General features: G+C 42.2%; 1 protein-coding gene across 1 annotated transcript; it reads right to left on the bottom strand.

Moving 5' to 3' along the window:
• Positions 1-60: 60 nt before the first annotated feature.
• Positions 61-27,539, bottom strand: LOC109872961 (macrophage colony-stimulating factor 1 receptor 1). Its single transcript, XM_031808163.1, has 21 exons — positions 27,401-27,539; positions 14,589-14,855; positions 14,228-14,506; positions 13,996-14,132; positions 13,696-13,864; positions 13,234-13,444; positions 12,975-13,090; positions 12,723-12,834; positions 12,391-12,548; positions 12,073-12,200; positions 11,855-11,981; positions 11,442-11,549; positions 10,989-11,099; positions 10,697-10,877; positions 8,204-8,283; positions 2,177-2,286; positions 1,952-2,074; positions 1,733-1,844; positions 1,526-1,625; positions 1,326-1,431; positions 61-887 (listed from the first exon to the last, which is right to left on the bottom strand). The coding sequence occupies exons 1-21, from the start codon at positions 27,450-27,452 to the stop codon at positions 753-755; spliced, it is 2,922 nt and encodes a 973-aa protein (XP_031664023.1). The 5' UTR covers positions 27,453-27,539; the 3' UTR covers positions 61-752.
• Between the last annotated feature and the right edge of the window lie 460 nt (positions 27,540-27,999).

The following is a 27,999-nucleotide window of genomic DNA, read 5'->3' as shown; positions in this document are numbered from 1 at the left end:
ATTGAGAACCATATCAGGCCAAACATAGAACTAGACAAACTAGACATGTAACATAGAATGCCCACTCAGATCACACCCTGACCAACCAAAACATAGAAACATACAAAGCAAACTATGGTCAGGGTGTGACATTAGTAAAGTATCTCATAAATGTTAAAGGTACATTATCTAGAAATCCCTCAGCCATTTCCTGGTTGCTAACATTCTAATAGAATGCCTCATTTCAGTTTATGACTAAACAAGCAAGTATAGTGTTGTGAATCATTGTACCGTCTAAACCGCTGTGAAATAACAAAAGATATGGTTTTTTTCAGCTGCTTGAAGCTTGTGTACAAAATAGAAAGTGAAAGATGCAAAAACTAAACTTGTGAACGGAAAAGCAGTGCACAGAACAGAAATAGTGCACAGAACAGATCTACTGCTTCTTAGACTTGCTTTCACTGCGAATGACAGATCTATAATTTCTATGTGAATTTGGTGGGGTCACCCAAAAGCGTACATATTGCAGCTTTAAAGATAATTAGATTTATATGACCTAATTATGAGCTTTTGGTCATTTGATCAATGATCAAGGCATAAAAGCTTAGTTCCCAATGTTGCTTACTGGCAGCTACTGTATGGCACTGAAATCATGTTCAGTACAATGAGAATCAAGACATTTGGATAAACTGGTGTGTATCCACCCATCTCTTGCCTGTGATTGACAGATGTTAACGTGAATGTATAGTCATTGATGATGGTCTGATGTGCTCTCAGCAGAACTGGTAGTTGTTCTTTTTCATCAGGGGCTCCTCCTCTCCCTCCTGGTTCAGTGTCTGATCACAATCCCCATTCGTCTTAGCTGGGTCCCCCTGCTGTGGGGTCTTATCCTGCACATTCCTGTAGGTCTGGCAGAAGTCAGGATACTTAGTATCACATTCAAAAACGTTTTTTTTTTCTCCCACCAAATGATATTCTTCCACAAACTCTAAATACATTTTAGAAGTACAGTAGATCTAGCTGTAGGGAATGATTAGAAGTTAGTGGAATGCTAAGAGTGAGACTAAACTTTAACATATTTTCTACAGTGAAAGGGAGATACCTAGTCTGTTGTACAACTGAATGCCTTCAACTGAAATGTGTCTTCCGCATTTGAATCAGAGAGGTGTGGGGCGCAGCCTTAATCGACATTCACCGGTGCCCGGGGAACAGTTGGTTAACTGCCTTGCTCAGGGGCAGAACGACAGATTTTTACCTTGTCAGCTCTGGGATTCAATCCAGCAACCTTTTGGTTACTGGCCCAATGCTCTAACCACTAGGCAGTGTGTCACTTAAGTCCATCTTACATGGTCTGGCTGGTCAGGCAGTAGCCTTTGGATGAGTTGGCCGATGGTACTGAAGGTTGGACGCTCTGTTGGTTCCAGGTTCCAGCACATTTTCATGATGGTGTATCTGAGGAGAACAATCCGTTTCAGATAGTGCAGCAGGCTGGCAGGTAACGTCATATCTCTTCACTGATATACCCATCTTGAAGAACAATACTCACATTTCTGGAGGGGCAAAGTCCGGCTGAGACATGTAGCATCCATCTTTGATCAACTTGTAGAACCGGGTGTCCACCACAACATTAGGGTATGGGCTCTTACCTAGAAATACCAACCAAATATTTATTTCAGATGTTTCATTTGGACACAAACTTTGATTAATTCAACATAAGACAGTATTTTTGTCATCAAATGCCAGTGTGACCCACCCAGGGAGAAGATCTCCCACAGCAGTATCCCATAGGACCAGACGTCACTCTTCACTGTGTACACACATTCAAAGATGCTCTCAGGGGCCATCCACTTCACTGGCAGACGGGCCTGGGAATACAATAGATTTAGAGATCATCATCATATCATAGTTCGCAATCATTCAAGGATCGGAGCCTCTAAAACTAAAGTGATTTCTTGATATGTTATTTACTCACATTTCCTTTCACCACATAGTTGGAGTCATTCTCGATGTCTCTGGCGAGGCCGAAGTCGCAGATCTTAGCCACACGGCCATCGGTCAAGAGGACGTTCCTGGCCGCCACGTCCCTGTGAATGCACTGCACGAAGACGACATAGGCGTCATTCATATGTACGTGTGTGCATCTGCATGTTACACTACATGAGTTATGTTATTAATTACATTTGTTTTGTTCTATTACATTTTTGGATGCCAGGAAGTCCATTCCCTGAGCCACCTGAGAGGAGAACCTCAACAAGTCTTCTATGTCCAGCGACCAGGTGCCTGTCTCTGGATCCTCACATAGGGAACCTATCAGAAAGAGAAAGAGAGAGAGAGAGTATATGAGACCTAGGGTTGCAAAGGGAGGGTATATTTCAGATAACCTTTCTAAGTTTACCAGTAAACTACTGACATTTTGGAAACATTCAAGGTTTTTTATGGAATTTTCATAACATATAAAAGGTATAGAATAATCAAATATATATAATTGTAATATAACAAATGGAATGACAAAGCTGTAAAACATTATCCTAAATATATCCCATCAACTAAGTGAATACCATTGGTGTTGAATATGATCGTTTTCTTTATCTATTGCACATGCTTCTATTTATTTTACAATGCCAATAGGTCTTTGTTGTAAATGTTTTGGTGCCAAACTGGTGTCAGTTGTGAGAAATGTAAAAATCATTGGAAGTGTTGCATAGTTATTTGTTAGTCGAGACCTTGGGAGTATAAGGATCTATCTGACATTTTGGTCTAGAATGGGTTGTTCACATAAAGCTGTTCTTTAGGTTGTGTCACGGCTGTCGTAAGAACGGGACCAAGGCGCAGCGGATATTGAGTACCACATATTTATTCCAAAGTGAAACTTAAGCCAAAAACAATAAATCAAATAAACGAACAACAGAACGTGACTACGTGATGCACAAACACAAAATATAATATCCCACAAACACAGGTGGGAAAAATAGCTACTTAAATATGATCCCCAATTAAAGACAATGATTACCAGCTGCCTCTAATGGGGAATCATACATAACACCAACATAGAAATTATAAACTAGAACACAACATAGAAATTATAAACTAGAATACCTCCTAGTCACGCCCTGACCTACTACACCATAGAGAAACAAGGGCTCTCTATGGTCAGGGCGTGACTAGGAGGTATTCTAGTTTATAATTTCTATGTTGTGTTCTAGTTTATATTTTCAAATCTGAGATGTCAGATTTGTTAAACAGACGATTTACAATGAACTAAAAAAGTTATGTCTGTGCCAACACCTTTGAACTTGGTTCTATAAGGTTCTAGCTGCAATCCAATCATACAATGCTGGGTTGTAAATAGAAAATAATTGTATGTAAGGTGATGTACTTGAGAGAAGAAGACAAAACAGTTCTGAGATCTGGGACTTGAAAAATACTAATTATCTCCAACCACACATTTTGCAGATAGAACCATAGTCCTTCATTATTCGTATCATAAGTTCTGGTCTGCTTTTGCAAGTACTTAGAATGTTTTCACCACTTTTACAGAAGAATGGTCTTTGTGGTAAAAATAAATAAATGCAGCGGCCTTACAGCTTGTTTAAGGCCCATTGGAGAGGCATCGCTATTTTGTTGACTTGTTCTATAGCAATATGAAAACCTCCATGGAAGGGGTATTTCACTCAAATAAAAAATGTACTACAGTTTATTGATAACTAGCAAATAGTTTACTGATTTCGGGTGTCAGAGACCAGAAAAATATATCACCCAGGGCTAAACTTTAGCAATGTTGCTAGTTTTCCATAGGATATAGAGTATTTGTCAATTTAGTGAACTATCGCTTTAACAAATGTGTGATGAACATTAATAAATACAGTGCCTTCGGGAAGTATTCAGACCCATGGACTTTTTCCACATTTAGTTACTTTACAGCTTTTTTCTAAAATGGATTCAATAAAAAAACTCCATCGGTCTCCCCACAATACCCCATAATGACAAAGCGAAAACAGTTTTTTTTAGGTTTGCAAATGTATTAAAAATAAAAAACAGATATCTTATTTACATAAGTATTCAGACCCTTCACTATGACTCGAAATTAAGCTCAGGTGCATCCTGTTTCCATTTATCATCCTTGAGATGTTTCTACAACTTGATTGAGTCAACCTGTGGTAAATTCAATTGATTGGACATGAATTGGAAAGGCACACACCTGTCTATATAAAGATCCCACAGTTGACAGTGCATGTCAGAGTAAAAACCAAGCAATGAGGTCGAAGAAATAGTCTGTAGAGCTCCGAGACAAGATTGTGTCGAGGTGCAGATCTGGGAAAGGGTTACTAAAAAATGTCTGCAGCATTGAAGGTCCCCAAGAACACAGTGGCTTCCATCATTCTTAAATTGAAGAAGTTTAGAACCACTGAGACTCTTCCTAGAGCTGGCTGCCCGGCCAAACTGAGCAATCGGGAGAAGGGCGTTTGTCAGGGAAGTGACCAAGAACCCAACACTCACTCTGATAGAGCTCTAGAATTCCTCTGTGAAGATGGGAGAACCTTCCAGAAGGACAACCATCTCTGCAGCACTCCATCAATCAGGCCTTAATGATAGAGTGGCCAGACGGAAGCCACTCCTCAGTAAAATGCACACGACAGCCCACATGGAGTTTGCCAAAAGACACCTAAAGTCTCAGACCATGAGAAACAAGATTCTCTGGTCTGATGAAACCAAGATTGAACTCTTTGGCCTGAATGCCAAGCATTACGGCTGGAGGAAATCTAGCACCATCCCTACGGTGAAGCATGATGGTGGCAGAATCATGATGTGGGGATGTTTTTCAGTGGCAGGGACTGGGAGACTAGTCAGGATCGATGCAAATATGAATGGAGCAAAGTACACAGAGATCCTTGATAAAAACCTGCTCCTTCCAACAGGACAACAACCCTAAGCAAACAGCCAAGACAACACAGGAGTGGCTTCAGGACAAGTCTCTGAATGTTCTTGGGTGGCCCAGCCAGAGCCCTGACTTGAACCCGATCAAACATCTCTAGAGAGACCTCAAAATAATTGTGCAACAACGCTCCCCATTCAACCTGACAAAGCTTGAGAGGATCTGCAGACAAGAATAGGAGAAACTCCCCAAATACAGGTGTGCCAAGCTTGTAGCGTCACACCCAAAAAGACTCGAGGCTGTAATCGCTGCCAAAGGTGCTTCAACAAAGCACTAAAGGGTCTGAATACTTATGTAAATGTAATATTTACGTTTTTGTTCATATAAATTAGCACACAAAAAATGTTTTTGCTTTTTCATTATGGGGTATTGTTTGTAGATTGATGAGGGAAAAACCCAATTTAATCAAATTTAGAATAAGGCTGTAACCTAACAAAATGTGGAACGAGCCAAGGGGTCTGAATACTTTCCCAAGTCACGGTATCTTTGATGTGATTAGAAAGACGTAAGGGTATTATATTTATTTATTCATTAAATGTCTGTCATTTTCTATTGTGAAAAAAATAAGAAACTCGCACACTGCTCTTGATAGTATCACTGCTCTTGATAGTATCACTGCTCTTGATTGTATCACTGCTCTTGATAGTATCACTGCTCTTGATAGTATCACTGCTCTTGATAGTGTCTCTGCTCTTGATAGTATCACTGCTGTTTAATAAGTTTACGCATCGGCCCCAAGGCCTTCGTCAGAGCTTTTGTGAGTAAAAAAAAACAACATTGCACCCTTATGTAGACATAGCCTCACCCACATCCGTTCCACGCATCGAATGTGGTTGGAGTCGAGGGAAAACAAGTAAGCGCTACCAAATATAACAATCTGCATTTCACAAATATTCTATTTCAGTGTGTACATAAAACGTATTAAACATGCCTGTACAATCACAATGAGGACATCGACCTACCAAGCAAGTTTTCTAAAATCATTGGGTACAGCGCAAGCAAAACGTCAGAGCAATCTGAAATGGGGGCATTCATTTATGTTCACATTCACAACATAACATATACATAGATTTTTCGTCATTAAGACCTTGAGGAAATAATGTCTGGAGTGTGAAAATCCCAAAACATTCTCATTTGCTGAGAGTATTATTTATATCACCTCCCCTGTCAGATATCTTAACTTTCTCTAAGCCTCAAAATAATCTAAAGGTGGAAATGTCATGTTTTAGGTCATTAAAATGTACTGCGACTGGATAGTCCCTGTGGTTTCTCCAATCTAAAGGTGGAAATGTCATGTTTTAGGTCATTAAAATGTACTGCGACTGGATAGTCCCTGTGGTTTCTCCAATCTAAAGGTGGAAATGTCATGTTTTAGGTCATTAAAATGTACTGCGACTGGATAGTCCCTGTGGTTTCTCCAATCTAAAGGTGGAAATGTCATGTTTTAGGTCATTAAAATGTACTGCGACTGGATAGTCCCTGTGGTTTCTCCAATCTAAAGGTGGAAATGTCGTGTTTTAGGTCATTAAAATGTACTGCGACTGGATAGTCCCTGTGGTTTCTCCAATCTAAAGGTGGAAATGTCATGTTTTAGGTCATTAAAATGTACTGCGACTGGATAGTCCCTGTGGTTTCTCCAATCTAAAGGTGGAAATGTCATGTTTTAGGTCATTAAAATGTACTGCGACTGGATAGTCCCTGTGGTTTCTCCAATCTAAAGGTGGAAATGTCATGTTTTAGGTCATTAAAATGTACTGCGACTGGATAGTCCCTGTGGTTTCTCCAATCTAAAGGTGGAAATGTCATGTTTTAGGTCATTAAAATGTACTGCGACTGGATAGTCCCTGTGGTTTCTCCAATCTAAAGGTGGAAATGTCGTGTTTTAGGTCATTAAAATGTACTGCGACTGGATAGTCCCTGTGGTTTCTCCAATCTAAAGGTGGAAATGTCATGTTTTAGGTCATTAAAATGTACTGCGACTGGATAGTCCCTGTGGTTTCTCCAATCTAAAGGTGGAAATGTCATGTTTTAGGTCATTAAAATGTACTGCGACTGGATAGTCCCTGTGGTTTCTCCAATCTAAAGGTGGAAATGTCATGTTTTAGGTCATTAAAATGTACTGCGACTGGATAGTCCCTGTGGTTTCTCCAATCTAAAGGTGGAAATGTCATGTTTTAGGTCATTAAAATGTACTGCGACTGGATAGTCCCTGTGGTTTCTCCAATCTAAAGGTGGAAATGTCATGTTTTAGGTCATTAAAATGTACTGCGACTGGATAGTCCCTGTGGTTTCTCCAATCTAAAGGTGGAAATGTCATGCTTTAGGTCATTAAAATGTACTGCGACTGGATAGTCCCTGTGGTTTCTCCAATCTAAAGGTGGAAATGTCATGTTTTAGGTCATTAAAATGTACTGCGACTGGATAGTCCCTGTGGTTTCTCCTGATTGAACTTTTATGTTCAGTAATTTTTTGTTTGAGAGAACGAGAGTTTTTACCGACGTAACAGCCCACATGGACATTTAATCATGTCGATAACATGGGTGGTGTAGTACGTAATAATGTCATTTGTTTGGAATTGTTTTCCTGTGAGTGGGTGGCAAAAATATTCACACTTGCACTGTGCGCAACCTCTGCATTAAAAGCTACCATTTGGAAGAGGGCGTAAAAGAGCCTGGCTGATTTTCTTTTGCGACCATTTTATAGTGTAAATTGCGACCTCTCCTATGACAATAAGTGGTGGATTCTTAAATTCAGCTGGCAAAGCTGTTTCTCGACAACATCCCCCCCGCCCAGGAAGACTGTTTTACAAACGTCTCCGTATCTTGATACTCTGCACTTTAGGTACTTTAAGGTGAAGACCTGAATTGGTTATGAAAGAGGAATTCACTACAAAACAGTTCTGAGATCTGGGTTGTAAACATTTTTGATGCTCAATTTCTCAGAACTATGCTTTGCGCAGATAGAACCTTACTACAGTCCCAACAATAAAATGTCATTGTTGATTAGACGCTTTTTAAAATAATTCAACTATTTCTTCTTGAACCATATGGTCTATCAACTAGAAACTCATGGACAATATGGTCAGATATAAAGATTAAGAAAATATATTTTATATGATTACATGTCTAAAAGTTATTCAGGTATAAATGACCACATTTGCAATTACCTGTTAATTACAAAATGTACTGAAAATGCTGGTAACTTTTTTGTAAATGACCAGTAGCTTTGCAACCTTAAGACGCTCCACAAACCTCTCTATGCTACTGTGATGAGTAAAAGGATGCTAATTACCCATAGGACAGTGTTTCGGTCTCTGCGCTGGATGCATGTCCAGGAAGTTGTCTGAGCTGGAGCAGGAGATCCCACTGTCACTGCAGACACACACAGTACTGAGAGGTTTGTTCTGTTTTGTGCGGCAGAATTACAGAACAGAATTTTTGTATTTTTTATTTAACCAGGTAGGCTAGTTGAGAACAAGTTCTCATTTGCAACTGCGACCTGGCCAAGATAAAGCGTAGCAATTCGACACAATACAACAACACAGAGTTACAGATGGAATAAACAAACATACAGTCAATAATACAGTAGAAAAAGTCTAGTTACAGTGTGTGCAAATAAGGAAAGGATAAGGGAGGTAAGGCAATAAATAGGCCATGGTGGCGAAGTAATTACAATATAGCAATTAAACACTGGAATGGTAGATGTGCAGAAGATGAATGTGCAAGTAGAGATACTGGGGTGCAAAGGAGCAAGATAAATAAATAAATACAGCAAGGGGATGAGGTAGTTGGATGGGCTATTTACAGATGGGCTATGTACAGGTGCAGTGATCTGTGAGCTGTTCTGACAGCTGGTGCTTAAAGCTTAGTGAGGGAGATCTGAGTCTCCAGATTCAGTGATTTTTGCAGTTCGTTCCAGTCATTGGCAGCAGAGAACTGGAAGTAAAGGCGGCCAAAGGAAGAATTGGTTTTGGGGGTGACCAGAGAGATATACCCGCTGGAGCCCGTGCCTCAGGTGGGTGCTGCTATGGTGACCAGCGAGCTGAGATAAGGGGGGACTTTACCTAGCAGCGTCTTGTAGATGACATGGAGCCAGTGGATTTGGCGACGAGTATGAAGCGAGGGCCAGCCAACGAGAGCGTACAGGTCGCAGTGGTGGGTAGTATACGGGGCTTTGGTGACAAAACGGATGGCACTGTGATAGACTGCATCCAATTTGTTGAGTAGAGTGTTGAAGGCTATTTTATAGATGACATCACCGAAGTCGAGGATCGATAGGATGGTCAGTTTTACGAGGGTATATTTGGCAGCATGAGTGAAGGAGGTTTTGTTGCGATATCGGAAGCCGATTCTAGATTTAATTTTGAATTGGAGATGCTTAATGTGAGTCTGGAAGGAGAGTTTACAGTCTAACCAGACACCTAGGTATTTGTAGTTGTCCACGTATTCTAAGTCAGAGCCGTCTAGATTAGTGATGCTGGACGGGCGAGCAGGTGCGGGCAGTGATCGATTGAAAAGCATGCATTTAGTTTTACTTGCGTTTAAGAGCAGTTGGAGGCCATGGAAGGAGAGTTGTATGGCTTTGAAACTCGTCTGGAGGTTAGTTAACACAGTGTCCAAAGAGGGGCCAGAAGTATACAGAATGGTGTCGTCTGCATAGAGGTGGATCAGAGAATCACCAGCAGCAAGAGCGACATCATTGATGTATACAGAGAAGAGAGTCGGCGAGAGAATTGAACCCTGTGGCACCCCCATAGAGACTGCCAGAAGTCTGGACAACAGGCCCTCCGATTTGACACACTGAACTCTATCAGAAAAGTGGTTGGTAAACGAGGCAAGGCAATCATTTGAGAAACCTGTGAGGGTGATAAGCACAATCGTTTGTAAACCGCAGCCCCCCCACCCCCCAAACAATTAATTCCCGAGTTGAATTTTTTTGAGGAGAGGGCGTGTATGTTTTGCTTCTACAAAGCTGTGTCCATTATAAAATTCCATAATAAATCAATTGTAGTCATTCTTGCACCATGCGATCTATCATGAGTTCTAAACATGTATTTTTTAAATTCTCTATGCTCATGATCTATTTTTCCGCGAGCATAGTGACAGGCAGTTGGAGGTCGGAGCAGGTCTCTGGAGCCAATGAGCTGGAGGAGTGTGTATCAATCCTGCAGTAGGACTCATTGCGGCCAGCACTAGCAGGTCAAACGACTAAAATGAACGAGTCATGACTCTCGGGTCAGTAAAAAAAGTCGTACAAAAAGAACAAATCGTTTGTGAACTGCACACCACTACGGAGATGATGTAGTGATATGTAGAAGAAGAGTATGCATGTGCGGATGATGTTTGCTGTGATGGAATGCTAAGCTTGCAGAGTAATCCTACCCTTTAATTATACCCATTGTGTCCTCATGTTACTGAGCCTGCTTACATGACAAGGTTACACTACGGTCTACACTGTACATATATTCTGTGTAGGCATTATAATGTGTGGTTTCAATGAAAGCATAAAGACCTTGACACGTGTGAAGAGGCATGCATGTCTTGTTAGAATGGGGATTGTGATACGGCACCACAGAGAGCAGTGAATAAAATCGGGGCACATGAGGTCACTGACTAGTGGAATACACATTACATAAACCATTTGTGGAGACTGAAACTTTGTCTCACATCTGTTTCTCGTTCTGGTGTGCTTTCACTTAAACAGGAACCATGTGTCTGCTGGGAGATTGGAAAAAGAAGAGTGAGTTGAGACGAGAGAGGCGTGTTAGTGATCATTACAGCCTACCTCCTTACACGGGACTCCTGTGCACATGTGTTCTTGTAGTGATCACGGTTCTCTGGAACCCGTGGATCCTCTGGAGTCCCTGGTCCGCTCGGGATAGAGTACAGGAACAGCTTGGCCTTGCCATGCAAGAAGTTCAGCAGGTCGCCATAGCTGCAGTACTCCGTGATCATCAGCATTGGGCCTGTGGTCGAACACAATAAATGGGATGATCGATTTGGTTAACAATGACACTCGCCAAGTCGTGTTGACCTTTTTGTATGGAAATGCAAGGACAGAAAAGAGTTTGTCGCACCTCCTTGAGTACACGCCCCTAACAGGTTAACGATGTTGTCATGAGATCCCAGGTGACTGAGGATCTTCAGCTCTGACATCAGAGCTTCTCTCTCTTCGGAGTGGGCGCTTGCTGAGGAGGAGAAGTCATTTTTTCATTATTACATGTACTGAGGTAGTGCTTCTTCTACGATGGGTGCAAGTATCCAATAACAGGTTAACGATGTTGTCATGAGATCCCAGGTGACTGAGGATCTTCAGCTCTGACATCAGAGCTTCTCTCTCTTCGGAGTGGGCGCTTGCTGAGGAGGAGAAGTCATTTTTTCATTATTACATGTACTGAGGTAGTGCTTCTTCTACGATGGGTGCAAGTATCCAATAACAGCAAGTATCCAATAACAGTTGACTTCCTTCTGTAATGTAAATGCAACGCTGCAGGAAAGATTTTACACACAGTATGAGGAGGCTAACTCACGCTTGAGCATCTTTACTGCCACGCGCGTGGTCATGTTGTCATCTGTCCCCAGACCATAGGCAGTGGCCTCCACTACTTTCCCAAAAGCCCCTGCTCCCAGAATCTGGCCTGGAACACACAGTATTCAGTCAGTCATTACTGTTTAGTGTACTGGTCTCTGTTTTTACCCCCAATAAAACACACCAAGCCTCAGCTTGTCACGAGGGAACTCCCACTTCTTGTTATAAGGAAGTTGTGTAGGGTCAATAAAGGTGTACTGGTCTCTGTTTTTACCCCCCAAAACTGCAATAAAACACACCAAGCCTCAGCTTGTCACGAGGGAATTCCCACTTCTTGTTATAAGGAAGTTGTGTAGGGTCAATAAAGGTGTACTGGTCTCTGTTTTTACCCCCCAAAACTGCAATAAAACACACCAAGCCTCAGCTTGTCACGAGGGAATTCCCACTTCTTGTTATAAGGAAGTTGTGTAGGGTCAATAAAGGTGTAGTTATTCCCATCATTGGCCTCGATGATCTTCCACCGGACTTCATATTTTGGTTTCTGTGAGAGAAAACATATGTTGAGTAATGGTCTAACTGCACATGTCTTTGGGCATTGATTGCCAGTGAATGGGCCAGTAAATGCAGCTCACCTGCTTGTATTTGTACAGGACGATGACAAGCAGAAGGAACAGAAGGGTTGCTGTGCTGGTGGCTCCAATGAAAGTGGGTGTGAACAGCTTGGGCGTTACAAATGTTGGTAAAGTCGCAGCAGGGACACCTAAGACATAATCAACAACATGCCCCTGAAGTCAGCTCATGACATTATTCAGTACTGAAAAGTGATTAGATATAACACTACCTGTAGCTGTTTTAATACTAGTCATGATGTGATAGAACCAGCGCCATGTGAGAACCTCACAAAACCTTTCTTTGTACAGTATATTGTATATCTGCAAAGGTTGTCTTACGCAATACGAAGATGTCCCGCTCTTTACCAACCAGGTTAAAGGTCACACACTCCACTGTGACCTCCATACTTGAGGGACTGAGGGTCAGCTCACTCTGCACCGCCATGGTGCTGGTGAGAAGAGGCTGCACCTCCACGGTGTCATTATCACCATCACACCTGACAACAGAGGACCATCAGGATGAGCACAGAAGAGTCAAAACAGCTCTCTCTGCATCTTGTGCCTTGGAAAGATCTTGTTCGATTGCAATCCAGTTAGAGAATCTACAATCCATCAATCAAATGTATTTTATACAGCCCTTTTTTTTTTACATCAGCAGTTTTTCCACCTACGTGTTTTGTATTCCTGGGCACTGGTACCAGAGGATTGTGGGAGCTGGGTATCCAGAGGAGGTGCAGGTCAGGGTGGTAACATTCTTCAGTCTGACCTTGGCACTGGGTTTCTCTACTCAGTCAGAGAGGACAAACGGCATCACGCTTTTTAAGTCGCCGTCACATTCTCAGATCGGGTCACAATTGCGGTCCATATTTTCCTGCCAGTTTGAATGTTGATGTGACCGATCACGCTGGAGTGAGATCACTTACGGTAGACTTGGACATTGAAGGTGATGGAGCCATTGAGGCATGTGCTCCTGGTGTGGAGGGTGTACTGGCCTCTCTCCTCAGACCTCACTCTCTGTAGCAGCAGGCTGCTCTCGTACCTACAGGGTGACCGTATCAGTTGGTTTCAAATAACAGCGCAGTTTCAATAAATAGATTCTGTACTTACTTTATAAATGATGCGATACAAACATTCAGAATCAGACAAATCATGTCCAGTGAAACTAGAGGGGAAAACAATGACCTGTTATTGAATCGGACGGCCCATGTGTCGTCATGAGTGGAGATGTTGTGATTGTGAGACATGGGGATGTCCCACCACTGCTCCTTGATTTGGGGATACGCCTCGATCTGAATGTTTATCTCAAGGTTTTCTCCTTCGTTCACTTCAACTAAGGAGCCATTTAAGTAGAGATCTGGTGACAGGCGGGGTATGAGCCTCATGTAAGGCTTATCTGATGAGGTGAGAGGGAAAATAGAGAGAACGTTATTGTGACCACGAACTTGAACTAAACTGAAAATTGAGCTTGTCACACCCCAATTTCCTTTTGAGGATGCTGAGCTGAGTTTCACTTTTAAAACAGGTTTCCGTGTTTGTTTTCCGAGCCTCGTACTACCATCCCAATTTTGCAGGATAACATAACTACTGTATGTGTCTGTGTAGTGAAACATATTAGACGCTAGATCAACACTACCTAATGCTTACCTACAACCTGCAGGTAGGTGGTGGAGCTGTTGAACCCAGCCTCATTCATGACTGTACAGGTGAAGTTCCCTGTGTGAGACATGGCCACAGCTGGGATAGTCACACTACTGGTGATGTGCACTTGATTACTCTGGTCCTCTTGTATCATTTTATGTGAAAAGTCCAATACCTATAAAAACAACACCAACATATCAGTTCAGATCTTCAGAAATGTATCATACAAGTTAAAAGCACACGTAGGTAGGGAAAACATCTATGATTTAATGACAGAAATTGACAATAGGCTACTGTTTAACTGACTTTGAGGGAGGAGTGTTTCCACGTCACGTTGTAGAAGTGGTTAGGGTTGCTGGTAATGCAGGGGATCAGGAGCTGCTCTCCAACAATACGAACATACCCATTTACCTCAATTAGCACAGATGGTGGAAAACGCAAGCCTGGAACAGACGTAGAGAAGTGTTTAGATGTGTTGAAATGCTTTGGGGCTAATAACCTCAATATCCAACAAACACAAACATCAACTTCATCTCACTTTGAATGACGAAGATGGGGACAACTTTGGAGACTTTCGTGACCCCATTGATCTTTGCACTGCAGACGTAGTCTGCGCTGTGGCTTGTCAGAAGGTATCGGATGAGGATTCCTCTCTTTGGGTTGACAGTGTAGTTCATGTCGGGGGGTGTAGGGTCTCCGTTGGCCATACGGACGGATAGGTCGGTGGCTATGGGGTTTGTCAGCTGACAGAGGAGAACATCACTGCCCTCCTTCACATCTCCCAGGGTTCGAGGGGTCACCAAGATGTTATGGGGATCTATAAGAAACATAACACGTGATATATGGTGCATGTGAGTCTTCAGGTTGAGCACTGAATATGACAATACTTATACACTTACCTTTCACATAGATGTGGACCTCTGAGAGGAGGTCTGGTTGGTTCTCATACATGCACTTGTATGTGCCAGTGTAGTCTACTGTAAGGTGCCTGGTGGTAATCACACTCCCCAGTCTAGTTTTCCTCATGAGTTTGAATGCAGTGGTTGACCAGGTGACTGTGCTGTACCCCTCACAGGTCAATGTGAAAGATGAGGTTCCAACAGGGATAGTCCACACAGCCTCCCTCAGCACCACCGAGTTCAGCTTGATCACTGGAGGGCTCTGCTCTGTCAACAAACCAAAGACAGAACCAGGAATTAATAACACACATAAACAAATCTAGCAATCTCCTGTTTCATGGAACGCAGACATAGTCTTACACAGCTAATCCCAAACTGGGGTACGTACAATGGCGTCGGGGGTACGGCAAACAAAAATGTTATTCACATTTTCTTTGTTTTCCTTGAAAAAATATATGTTTTACCCTTTTTCTCCCCAATTTTGTGGTATCCAATTGTTAGTCGTTACTATCTTGTCTCATCACGACAAGTCCCGTACGGGCTCGGGAGAGACGAAGGTCGAAAGCCATGCGTCCTCCGAAACATAACCCAACCAAGCCACACTGCTTCTTAACACTGCGCGCATCCATCCCGGAAGCCAGCCGCACCAATGTGTCGGAGGAGACACCGTGCACCTAGCGACCTGGTCAGCGCGCACTGCGCTCGAGCCTGGGCTCAAACCCAGAGTCTCTGGTGGCACAGCTAGCCTTAGACCACTGAGCCACCCGGGAGGCCGTGATCCACATTTTTTTTCTCTCGCCTGAGTAGCCTCGTTTCACTTCCAAAAATAAAATGAAACTATCTAGTGTCCAGCGAAATAGCAACAAAATGTCAAATACAGGTAGCCTAGTCAAATAATGAACATCCAATCACATTAACCGTTACTCTCTTGTGGGAAACGTCACTCTTGCGTAGACATTTAGAAAGAAAACATGACAATTTGAAAAATAAAGATGACTTTCGAGTAGTAAGACATGTATAAAATCAACAGATACCATTAATAAGAAGGGGCTAGACACATCTTATATGGTGAGCTACCGAGTGGCTAGGAGAGGCAAGCCCCATACTATTGTGGAGGACCTCATTCTTCCTGCTATCGCGGATATGACTGGGACACTGCTGGGGGGAAAAGGCCATAAAAACTATACAGACAATATCTTCATCAAACAACACCGTTTCACGATGCATCACTGACATGAAAGGAGATGTTTTGAAACAATTACTGCTTCACATACAAGCCAGTGAATTATATGCGCTACAGCTGGATGAGCCAACAGATGTGTCGGGCCTGGCACAGCTCCTGATATATGTCCGTTACGTTACGTTAACGTAACGGAGGGGGGCGGGAGGTAGCCTAGTGGTTAGAGCATTGGGCCAGTAACTGAAAGGTTGCTGGATTGAATCCCCGAGCTGACATGGTAAAAATCTGTCGTTCTGGCCCCGAGCAAGGCAGCTAACCCACTGTTCCCCGGGCACCGAAGACGTGGATGTCGATTATGGCAGCCCCCCGCACCTCTCTGATTCAGAGGGGTTGGGTTAAATGCGGAAAACACATTTCAGTTGAAAGCATTTAGTTGTACAACTGCCCTATTAAGGAGGACATCCTCTTCTGGTAACCAGGACAACAGGAGAGGATATTTTTAATGTACTGGACAGCTTTGTGACATCAAATGGACTTTGGTGGTCAAGATGTGTTGGTATCTGTACTGATGGAGCAAAAGCCATGACAGGGAGACATAGTGGAGGGGTAACGCATGAGCAAGTCGTTGCTCCCGAAGCCACATGGGTATACTACAGCATCTTCCGAGAGGCTCTTGCTGCCAAGGGAATGCCTGACAGCTTGAAAGACGTTTTGGACAATACAGTGAAAATGGTTAACTTTGTTAAAGCAAGGCCCCTGAACTCTTGTGAATTTTCTGCATTATGCAATGATATGGGCATGTTATGGTTATCAAGGGGCAAAGTATTGACACGTTTTTTTAAAATTAAGAGACGAGCTTAAAGTTTTCTTTTACTGACCATTTTCACTTGTCTGACCACTTGCATGATGTCGAGTTTCTCACACGACTGGCCTGTCTGGGTGTTGTTTTTTCTCACCTGAATGATCTGAATCTAGGATTACAGGGACACTCCCCAACTATATTCAATGTGCGGGACAAAATTGAGGCTATGATTAAGAAGTTGGAGCTCTTTTCTGTCTGTGTTAACAAGGACAACACACAGCTCTTTCCATCATTGTATGATTTTTAGTGTGCAAATGAACTCAAGCTTATGGACAATGTCAAATGTGATATAGCGAAGCACCTGAGTGAGCTGGGCACGCAATTACGCAGGTAATTTCCCGATATGGATGGCACAAACAACTTGATTCATTATCCCTTTCATGCCCTGCCTCCAGTCCACTTACCGATATCCGAACAAGAGACCCTCATCGAAATTGCAACAAGCGGTTTTATTCTAATTGAATTTAATCAGAAGCCACTGCCAGATTTCTGGATAGGGCTGTGCTCAGAGATTCTTGCCTTTGCAAATCGCATTGTTAAGACACTGATGCCCTTTGCAACCACATACCTATGTGAGAGTGGATTCTTGGCCCTCACTACCATGAAAACTAAATACAGTCAGACTGTGTGTGGAAAATGATTTAAAACTGAGACTCTCCAATACAACCTAACATTGCAGAGTTCTGTGCATCCTTCCAAGCACACCCTTCTCATTAACCTGTGGTGAGTTATTCACCATTTTTTATTAACAAATAAGGTTTTATATGTTAGATGGCTAACAAAGAGCAAAATGATTAATTATTATTATATTATTATGTGTGCCCTTGTCCTATAAGAGCTCTTTGTCACAACTTTGCTTGTGGGAAGTGACAAAAACTCACACTCATTCTTATGTTTAATAAATGTATTGTATAGTGTGTGAGGCAGGCTTACAATGATGGCAAAAAAACAACATTTGAGAGTGCGCTAACCCTGGTGATAGAGGGGGTACTGCTGGAGGTTGAGTGTTTGAAGGGGAACGGGACTATAAAAAGTTTGGGAACCACTGGTCTACTGTAATGATATACTTCATATTTGAATTAACACATTTGTAACTCCAATACCTACAGTAGAGTTCATTCGGGAAAGTATTCAGACCCCTTGACTTTTTCCACATTTTGTTACATTAATAATTTCCCTTATCTATCTACACACAATACCCCATAATGAAGAATCAAAAACAGGTTTTTAGACATTTTTGCAAATGTAATTAAAAATTAAAAACAGAAATACCTTATTTATAAAAGTATTCAGACTCTTTGCTTGGAGACTCGACATTGAGCTCAGGTGCATCCTGTTTCCATTGATCATTCGTGAGATGGTACATTTGATTGATTGGACATGATTTGGAAAGGCACACACCTGTCTATATAAGGTCCCACAGTTGATAGTGCATGTCAGAGCAAAAACCAAGCCATAATGTCAAAGGAATTGTCCGTAGAGCTCTGAGACAGGATTGTGTCGAGGCACAGATGTGGGGAAGGGTACCAAAACATGTCTGCAGCATTGAAGGTTCCCAAGAACACAGTGGCCTCCATCATTCACTCCTCAGCTGTTCCATTGCCAGGTGTGTGTTATTCCCTCATTAGTTAATTTACAAGGTCAAGAGTTTATTTCAAGTGTAGCATTTGCATTTGGAATCTGTTCCTGTTAACCCTCAATATGAGGTCCAAAGAGCTGTCACTGCCAATGAAGCAAGTCCATCATTAGGCTGAAAAATCTAAACAAACCTGTCAGAGAGATAGCTAAAACATTAGTTTTGGCCAAATCAACTATTTGGTATGTTCTTAAAAAGAAAGAACGCACTGGTGAGCTCAGGAACACCAAAAGGCATGGAAGACCACAGAAAAAAACTGTGGTGGATGACAGAAGAATTCTTTCCCTGGTGAAGAAAAAAACCCTTCACAACAGTTGGCCAGATCAAGAACACCCTCCAGGAGGTAGGCGTATCTGTGTCAAAGTCAACAATCAAGAGAAGACTTCACCAGAGAAAATACAAAACGGTTTACCACAAGATGTAAATCATTGTTATGACTCAAAAACAGAAAGACCAGATTTGAGTTAGCCAAAAAAAACATATTTTAAAAAGCCTGTACAGTTCTGGAACAACATCCTATGGACAGATGAGACGATGTGCAGATGGACGATGACCCGAAGCATACTGCGAATGCAACCCAATACATTTTTAAGGCAAAAAGTGGAATGTTCTTTAATGGCCAAGTCAATCACCTGACCAGAATCCAATTGAGCATGCATTTCACTTGCTGAAGGTAAAACTGAAGGCAAAACGCCCCAAGTACAAGCAGGAACTGAAGACTGCAGTAAAGTCCTGGCAGAGCATCACCAGGGAAGAAACCCAGGATCTGGTGACATCTATGGATTCCAGACTTCAGGCAGTCATTGACTGCAAAGGATTTGCAAACAAGTATTAAAACTCACAATTTAATGTATGATTATGTTAGTTTGTCCAATTACAGTTGAATTTAGAAGTTTACATACACTTAGGTTTTTTTTCAACCACTCCACAAATTTCTTGTTAGCAAACTATAGTTTTGGCAAGTCGGTTAGGACATCTACTTTGTGCATGACACAAAGTCATTTTTTTCAACAATTGTTTACAGACAGATTATTTCACTTATCTCAATTCCAGTGGGTCAGAAGTTTACATACACTAAATTGACTGTGCCTTTCAACAAAATTCCAGAAAATGTTGCCAAAAAGCAAACCGGGCAATAATCTGAGTACGGCACTCAGAGACCAACACAACCCAAGCAGATATCCGCCATGTTGGAGTCAACAAAAGTCAGAAATAACATTATAAATATCACTTACCTTTGATGATCTTCATCAGAATGCACTCCCAGGAATCCCAGTTCCACAATTAATGTTTGTTTTGTTCGATAATGTCCATCATTAATGTCCAAATAGCTCCTTTTGTTAGCACTTTCAGTTCACAAATCAAAATTCATGACACGCGTTCACTAGTTGCAGACGAAAAGTCAAACATTTCCGTTACCGTCCATAGAAACAAACAAAGTATAGAATCAATCTTTAGGATGTTTTTATCATAAATCTCCAATAATGTTCCAACCGGAGAATTCCTTTGTCTGTAGAATTTAAATGGAACGCAAGGTAACACTCACGTGAACGAGCGTCACGAGTGCATGGCATTCTGACAGACACCTGGCTCATTCCCCTCTCATTCCCCCCTCCTTCACAGTAGAAGCCTCAAACAAGGTTCTGAAGACTGTTGGCATCTAGTGGAAGCCTTAGGAAGTGCAACATGACCAATATCCCACTGTATCTTCAATAGGGAATGAGTTGAAAAACGACCAACCTCAGATTTCCTCTTCCTGGTTGGATTTTCTCTCAGGTTTTTGCCTGCCATATGAGTTCTGTTATACTCACAGACATTATTCAAACAGTTTTAGAAACTTCAGAGTGATTTCTATCCAACTATGCTAATACTATGCATATATTCGCTTCTGGGACCAAGTAGCAGGCAGTTTACTGTGGGCACCTCTGGGCCCCTTTATTCATCCAAGCTACTCAATACTGCCCCCAGACATAAGAAGTTTTAAGGACAACAAAGTCAAGGTGGCCATCACAAAGTCCTGACCTCAACCCTATAGAAAATGTGTGGGCAGAACTGAAAAAGCGCATGCAAGGAGGCCTACAAACCTGACTCAGTTACACCAGCTCTTTCAGGAGGAATGGGCCAAAATTCACCCAACTTGTTGTGAGAAGCTTGTGGAAGGCTACCCGAAACGTTTGACCCAAGTTAAACAAATTAAAGGCAATGTTACCAAATACTAATTGAGTGTATGTAAACTTCTGACCCACTGGGAACGTGATGAAAGAAATAAAAGCTGAAATAAATAATTCTCTCCACTATTATTATGGCTAAGGTGTATGTAAACTACTGACTTCAACTGTACATTGGTGCAACGATTGTGCTTTTTTGCGCGAAAGCACTTTTGTTATAAATGTATATAAATGGTTGTTATTCCTACACGGTTCAAACCCTTAAATTAGAGATGAAAGTCTACACTTAAAGCGCATCTTGATTCTTTCCTTTCAAATCCATTGTTGTGGCGTACAGAGCCAAAACGATGCAAATTGTGTCACTGTCCAAATACTTATGGACCTGACTGTATATGTATTTAATGGTTAAGGTCTATCTAGCCGCTCTTTCGTCCTGTCATAATAGGCCTTTGACAATAACACGGTGGGATAACATCCCTTGTTATGTTGTTTCATTAAGTCCCGTTTCCAAGCCTTGAGCCGCGGCTTGGGATCTGTCTATTGTGCTTGAGGGTATTTCACAGCAGCCTTTTGAGCCTCTGGAAAGCATTGAGAGTTCTCTCCTCTTCAAGACCGCTTTACTACTAGCCTTTATGGCCACAAAGCCATGCCTACAGTTTGCCCTTTATGGCCACAAAGCGAGTGAGCTGCATGTGATTTTAGTTCACAGTTCATGCCTACAGTTTGCCACAGGGTTTTACAAGGTTTCCTTGTTGCCTAACGCTGCCTTTATGCCTAAGGTCAGCGACAATTAGAATTGTTTCGCCTTGGCTCGTGTGGCTTTCTACCTCCCTTACACGCATTGCACATATTCTTGATAGAACAAGAGCATTGCGCAAGAGGAGTCAACTCTTTGTGTCCTGGGCCCTGCAAGGGGAGGCCCCTCTCTTGTCAACGGTTATCACATTGGATTGTGGAAGCTATTATATTGGCCTATAATGGCAAACAGTTACAGCCTCTGAAAGGTCTGAGGGCTTGTTGGGCACCGTTCAAGAGTGTCTCCTTACAGGAGATTTGCAATGTGGCTTGTTGGGCACCGTTCAAGAGTGTCTCCTTACAGGAGATTTGCAATGTGGCTTGTTGGGCACCGTTCAAGAGTGTCTCCTTACAGGAGATTTGCAATGTGGCTTGTTGGGCACCGTTCAAGAGTGTCTCCTTACAGGAGATTTGCAATGTGGCTTGTTGGGCACCGTTCAAGAGTGTCTCCTTACAGGAGATTTGCAATGTGGCTTGTTGGGCACCGTTCAAGAGTGTCTCCTTACAGGAGATTTGCAATGTGGCTTGTTGGGCACCGTTCAAGAGTGTCTCCTTACAGGAGATTTGCAATGTGGCTTGTTGGGCACCGTTCAAGAGTGTCTCCTTACAGGAGATTTGCAATGTGGCTTGTTGGGCACCGTTCAAGAGTGTCTCCTTACAGGAGATTTGCAATGTGGCTTGTTGGGCACAGTTCAAGAGTGTCTCCTTACAGGAGATTTGCAATGTGGCTTGTTGGGCACCGTTCAAGAGTGTCTCCTTACAGGAGATTTGCAATGTGGCTTGTTGGGCACCGTTCAAGAGTGTCTCCTTACAGGAGATTTGCAATGTGGCTTGTTGGGCACCGTTCAAGAGTGTCTCCTTACAGGAGATTTGCAATGTGGCTTGTTGGGCACCGTTCAAGAGTGTCTCCTTACAGGAGATTTGCAATGTGGCTTGTTGGGCATCATCTCCTCATACTTTTGTTGAGGTTCTACTGGCTAGACGTCACTGCGCCTTCTTTGGTGCATTACCGTCCTGTGTCAGGGCCTCTGAGGGTTGGCACGTTGAGATGACCTGGCTTCTGAAGAGCATGTTTGCCATACGGATTTGGCCATATCCCACATTTGAGATATCGAAAGAGATATTATGAGATTCAGGTGAATCCCATATGTGAGATATCTCACTCATAATATCAGAGAACCTGGGATAGGAGAGTAACCTTGACTTATATTCACATTATTTGAGTATCAGACTGTGATTGGTTTATCACCTAATTGTTAACCTTGAGTCGATGTCCCCCCCCCCCACAATAAAAACATACCCTATCAAAATCCGTCAGTCTAAGCTAGAAACATATGTTTTGCGTTGGATGCGTCTCAGTATCAGTATACCGCATCAGCCGGTGTCACACTTCCGCATCTGCGGTGAAAGGTGACAGAGCTAGAGCGGTGTTTGTCAGACAAAGAGACATCGCGAAAATCGTTTTCCTCACAAAATTGTTTGTAGCGTATTTCTAACAAGCGTCCGAACGGTTTAGTGTTCAAACTATTATGACCCCTCTTTACGATCCCCACAAGCGTCTTGAGACTCGTCTGAAGTAGGTACAGCCGATCTGCCAACTTCAGTCTGTAGCGTCTGAACAGTTTGGGCTACACACTAATATGTGGAAAAGTGAGGCGCTTACGAACACGTACATGTCGGTTGATATTTTTTTTATTCCTCAAAGGGTAATAAAAATGCAAAATCAAATAGCAAAAAGAGCCTTAATATGACCATCTTTAAAAAAAATCCATATAGCCCTACCACTTCCCTGGCTTAGACATGGTTTAGACTGTTTAGTGCCAATAATAAGGGGTAAAACAAATAAATATGTCTCCTGATCTTTCTTATATCTCTCAGAACAAACTTCCTTTAGATTTTTTGGAGGGAATATCTGTTGTTCCATGTAGTGAATCTGTTATTCAATGCGTTTGTATGGGCTAATAGTAGTAATGCCAAATACAATATACAGTGGGGCAAAAAAGTATTTAGTCAGCCACCAATTGTGCAAGTTCTCCCACTTAAAAAGATGAGAGAGGCATGTCATTTTCATCATAGGTACACTTCAACTATGAATCTAGAAAATCACATCACAGAAACAAATCCAGAAAATCACATTGTAGGATTTTTTATGAATTTATTTGCAAATTATGGTGGAAAATAAGTATTTGGTCACCAACAAACAAGCAAGATTTCTGGCTCTCACAGACCTGTAACTTCTTCTTTAAGAGGCTCCTCTGTCTTCCACTCGTTACCTGTATTAATGGCACCTGTTTGAAAGTATAAAAGACACCAGTCCACAACCTCAAACAGCCACACTCCAAACTCCACTATGGCCAAGACCAAAGAGCTGTCAAAGGACACCAGAAACAACATTGTAGACCTGCACCAGGCTGGGAAGACTGAATCTGCAATAGGTAAGCAGCTTGGTTTGAAGAAATCAACTGTGGGAGCAATTATTAGGAAATGGAAGACATACAATACCACTGATAATCTCCCTCGATCTGGGGCTCCACGCAAGATCTCACCCTGTGGGGTCAAAATGATCACAAGAATGGTGAGCAAAAATCCCAGAACCACACGGGGGGACCTAGTGAATGACCTGCAGAGAGCTGGGACCAAAGTAACAAAGGCTACCATCAGCAAGGGCATTGAAGATGAAACGTGGCTGGGTCTTTCAGCATGACAATGATCCCAAACGCCCGGGCAACGAAGGAGTGGCTTCGTAAGAAGCATTTCAAGGTCCTGGAGTAGCCTAGCCAGTCTCCAGATCTCAACCCAATAGAAAATCTTTGGAGGGAGTTGAAAGTCCATGTTGCCCAGCAACAGCCCCAAAACATCACTGCTCCAGAGGAGATCTGCATGGAGGAATGGGCCAAAATACCAGCAACAGTGTGTGAAAACCTTTTGAAGACTTACAGAAAATGTTTGACCTCTGTCATTGCCAACAAAGGGTATATAACAAAATATTGGGATAAACTTATGTTATTGACCAAATACTTATTTTCCACCATAATTTGCAAATAAATTCATTAACAATCCTACAATGTGATTTTCTGGATTTTTTTTCCTTCATTTTGTCTGTCATTGTTTGAGTGTACCTATGATGAAAATTACAGGCCTCTCTCATCTTTTTAAGTGGAGAACTTGCACAATTGGTGGCTGACTAAATACTATTTTGCCTCACTGTATATATACTTCAATGGGTCTTAAAATGTCAAATCAAATAGCAAACTGATCCATGGTATGACCTTCTTAAAACAATGCCAGATAGCGTAGTAGAACCCCCTCCCCCGGCTTAGACAGGGCTTGGACTGTAATGGGTTTTAAATCTATCACAAGCAAATGAACTGTATAATTATATGCCTTATTGACCAAGCTTGGTTTAGTAGCAGGTTGACGCCCACAATCTAAAACTGTATTGAGCTGCTTAGTTTGTTATAAAGCTTTAATATTCATCCTGATTGGACAACCTGTCTCATGCAGGTTAAGATCTGAGCATCTCGTTGTCTGGGAGCGGCAGGGTGAGCTTTGGGTTTCTTGGCCAGGTCCTGGAGGTGGGTAGCAGCAGCAGGGCCTGGTGGTTCTCCACCAGGAGACTCTGGTGTGTAGCCAGGTTCCACAGCTCACTCAGGTGCTGTGCTCCCTGGTCCTTCATAGCCTTCAGCAGCTTGATGACCTCCCCTTAGCCGCTGGACACCTCTTGGTGCTCCTGGACCAGTTGAGACAGCACCTTGACCACCTCTCCTCTCCAGCTATCAACCTCTTCGCTGGTCGTGGGTTAGTTGCGAGAGTAACTGTTTCAGCTCGTCCACGCCACAGCAGAGGGATGGAGGGGCTACCACTGGGGGAGCCTGACTGGACTCTGGGTTGGCAGGGAGGATGGCTGATTTAGGGGCCCCCATGGTCATGCCAACTGGTTCATTGGCAGGGGCTTCTTCGTTACCTGAAAGAGAGTGATGTTGGGTGGTTCTTTGCATGGGGTGATGTAAGTTTCCTTCAACAATTAGTCTTCCAGATAGATGACACAGATACAGGAACCTTGGTATAAAACTCTTTAGTAATAAAATACAATTGCAGACAGAGATTCACATACAGCATACCTCAGTAGTCCATAGTAAAGATCTGTGTGGCGAAACAGGACACAACACTTTGGTGGGTGTGGACAACCTACCGTCAATCATACCTTAACATTGGGGCGGCAGGGTAGCCTAGTGGTTAGAGCGTTGGACTAGTAACTGGAAGGTTGCAAGTTCAAACCCCCGAGCTGACAAGGGCAAGAGCTGTCGTTCTGCCCCTGAACAGGTAGTTGAGAATTTGTTCTTAACTTGCCTAGTTAAATAAAGGTAAAATAAAATATAAAAAAATTGTTGCTTTGGATTAGATACAAAGTATCTAAGATGAGAAAAACATGTCTAGATTGTGGTTTCTCACTCTGTGTGACTATCAGCACGGGCAGGCAGTTCTCATCCTGAGATTATAGCAATGCATTTCCATTACCCAGTAATGCGCCATCATTGCGCCTTGCATACAAAGGTTATCACATATATACAGTAATCATGGCAATGGCAATGGTGTAGCCCCACACCCGGCCCACAGGGTAACCCTCATGACGTTGCCCTCTTTGGGTACAGCAAGCACCATCCCCCTCCCCTTTTCCTCCTTCAACTAGGCTGCTGTGGTCAGAGAGAGGTCGTAAATTCCTCATGGCCACACAGTATAGAGAGAGAGTGAAGTTTCATAGAGAACAAAGGAATTTCTTCCACCTCACAGGTCCGAACAATGTTTACGTTCCGGAGAAGAATCTTTGATAAAAACTATAAGTTTCAATTTAATGATAGTAAAGACACGACAACGCCAACAGTGAGAAGGAAAGAGATTTTGTGGTGAGTGAAGACATCCCATTTTAATTCATGGCAACAAACCGGCAATAATTCTTTTTTTTTTTTACTGTACAACAGAGTATTTCACTTTTTTTTGTGTAAAATACTCAAATGGGCATCAAACAATCCCCTTACTTTATGTCAGTGAAGCGCATCTTCTTGAATTTCTCCTCTGTCAGGAATGATGCCAACACTTGAGTACCAAAGTTATGTAATTTGCTCTTACTGACATGATAGAATTGTCTCATAATGATGAATGATGAGTTACTTCAGTGGTGTGCCTTAGAAATCATCCATAGAAAAAAGGAATGATTCAAGGAAAATGTCATTTCTCGGTGTGGTCCAACGTCAACAGAGAGAATTATTTGGCATATTTCTTATTTGTTTCATATTCTTTTCAGTTTTTTTTTTAGGGAGAAAGGGGAAATGAGAGTGTGCCTGAGTTGGTTTGACGTGTGTCTTTGTGTGTGTGGAAATGTTTGAAACGAAACCCCACATAGCGTCTAGTTCCAGGAAACACATTGGGCTGGGGACCTGCTTAGGCAGATCGAGGTCTTTGGGGGCCTGTTTCCCATTCTCACTCTTACTTCTGCTTTTTATGAGGATGTGGGGAAGTGAGTGGGGGGGTGGGGGGGTCACCAGGAACTGGACAGGTCCCGTTACCTCTACCCACCCCCCAGCTCTCAGATGTCAGAACCTACAGAGCTAACTAAACACCTGTTCTCACTGTAACTGTCTTCACTAACGCAGAACACCTCAAAGTCACTATCAATTTGAGTCAAAATTCTGTTACACCCATGGACAAAATATAATGTATCTATATTGTAGAATATGTCAAATATAATACAACCACACAGAATATTGTGGGTTTTTATTTATTTTATTAATTCATTAGAAACTACAGAAACATTTTATATGAAATATACACTTTCGGATGACTTTTTTTGAATTATGTAATGACAAATTATCTGTGAAAAATACAATAAAATGAATATTTTTATCAATCAAAATAACTCATGACACATTTATTACACCTTTTAGTGAATATTAACAGAACCATATGATTTTAAATTAGGTCTCGTTGGTTAAGAAATCCCAAGTATTCGGAGAACAAAGGCTGCGTTTACGCAGGCAGCCCAATTCTGATATTTTGCCCAGTTATTGCCAAACGATCTGATCTGATTGGTCAAAAGACAAATTACGCAGCCATAGGAGCTGATTTTCAACTACTTACAGTATTACTAGGGCAGCATTTGATTCATGTGCTTACCTTGGGCTGTGCAGCAGACCATGATGCCCAGGAGAAGAGCTAGGAAGAGCATCTTCTGTCCCTCTCACTGCCTCTGTCTGTCTCTGACTGCTCTGTCTCTCTGTGCAAATGTCTGTCCGCTCTACTCCAGGGTAGTTAAGGAACTGGTTGATTGGTGTGGCTTCTCAGTCCTTATAGCCTAATATCATCAGAACTTCCCCTTACTCACCTCGCACAGTGCATGTTAAAGTTTTCTTTCATCCTTTTGATGGACGAGTCAATGAGTACGGTTGTGTGCACACAATAATGCGATTCCTGTGAATAGTCAGATTAATATAATAGTTTGATTTAAGTTAAAAGCTGTGCATGATTTCCATAATAATCCTGTTTACATGGACACATCTGAAATCAGGCTACCTGATGGGACTTTGACAAATGCAGAAAATCCCCAATCAAAATAAACATTCTACCTCAGCGCCCATGCTATTTTTTTGTGAAGAATGTTTGATTCTGAGTTCGGAAACATAATGTTTGTATGTGAAAACTCTTTCTAAGATGCCTACTTTCAGCTATTTCGAGCTCACTTCTGTTGTGCAAAAGAAAGAGGTTTGCGCTGCTTG

This window comes from Oncorhynchus kisutch, linkage group LG28 (genome assembly GCF_002021735.2).
Source record: "Oncorhynchus kisutch isolate 150728-3 linkage group LG28, Okis_V2, whole genome shotgun sequence".
Classification (NCBI taxonomy): domain Eukaryota; kingdom Metazoa; phylum Chordata; class Actinopteri; order Salmoniformes; family Salmonidae; genus Oncorhynchus; species Oncorhynchus kisutch.
Note: the sequence above shows the minus strand (reverse complement) of the source record. Positions and strands in the feature narration are given on the sequence as shown.

Excerpts from the sequence above, each read along its gene's own strand:
- LOC109872961 (XM_031808163.1), bottom strand. The coding sequence starts at position 27,452 with ATGCTCTTCCTAGCTCTTCTCCTGGGCATCATGGTCTGCTGCACAGCC. Across the intron at positions 12,835-12,974 it reads CTTCAATGTCCAAGTCTACC|AGAAACCCAGTGCCAAGGTC; the intron begins GTAAGTGATCTC and ends CTGACTGAGTAG. Across the intron at positions 2,287-8,203 it reads ACCGAAACACTGTCCTATGG|GTTCCCTATGTGAGGATCCA; the intron begins GTAATTAGCATC and ends TCTTTCTGATAG.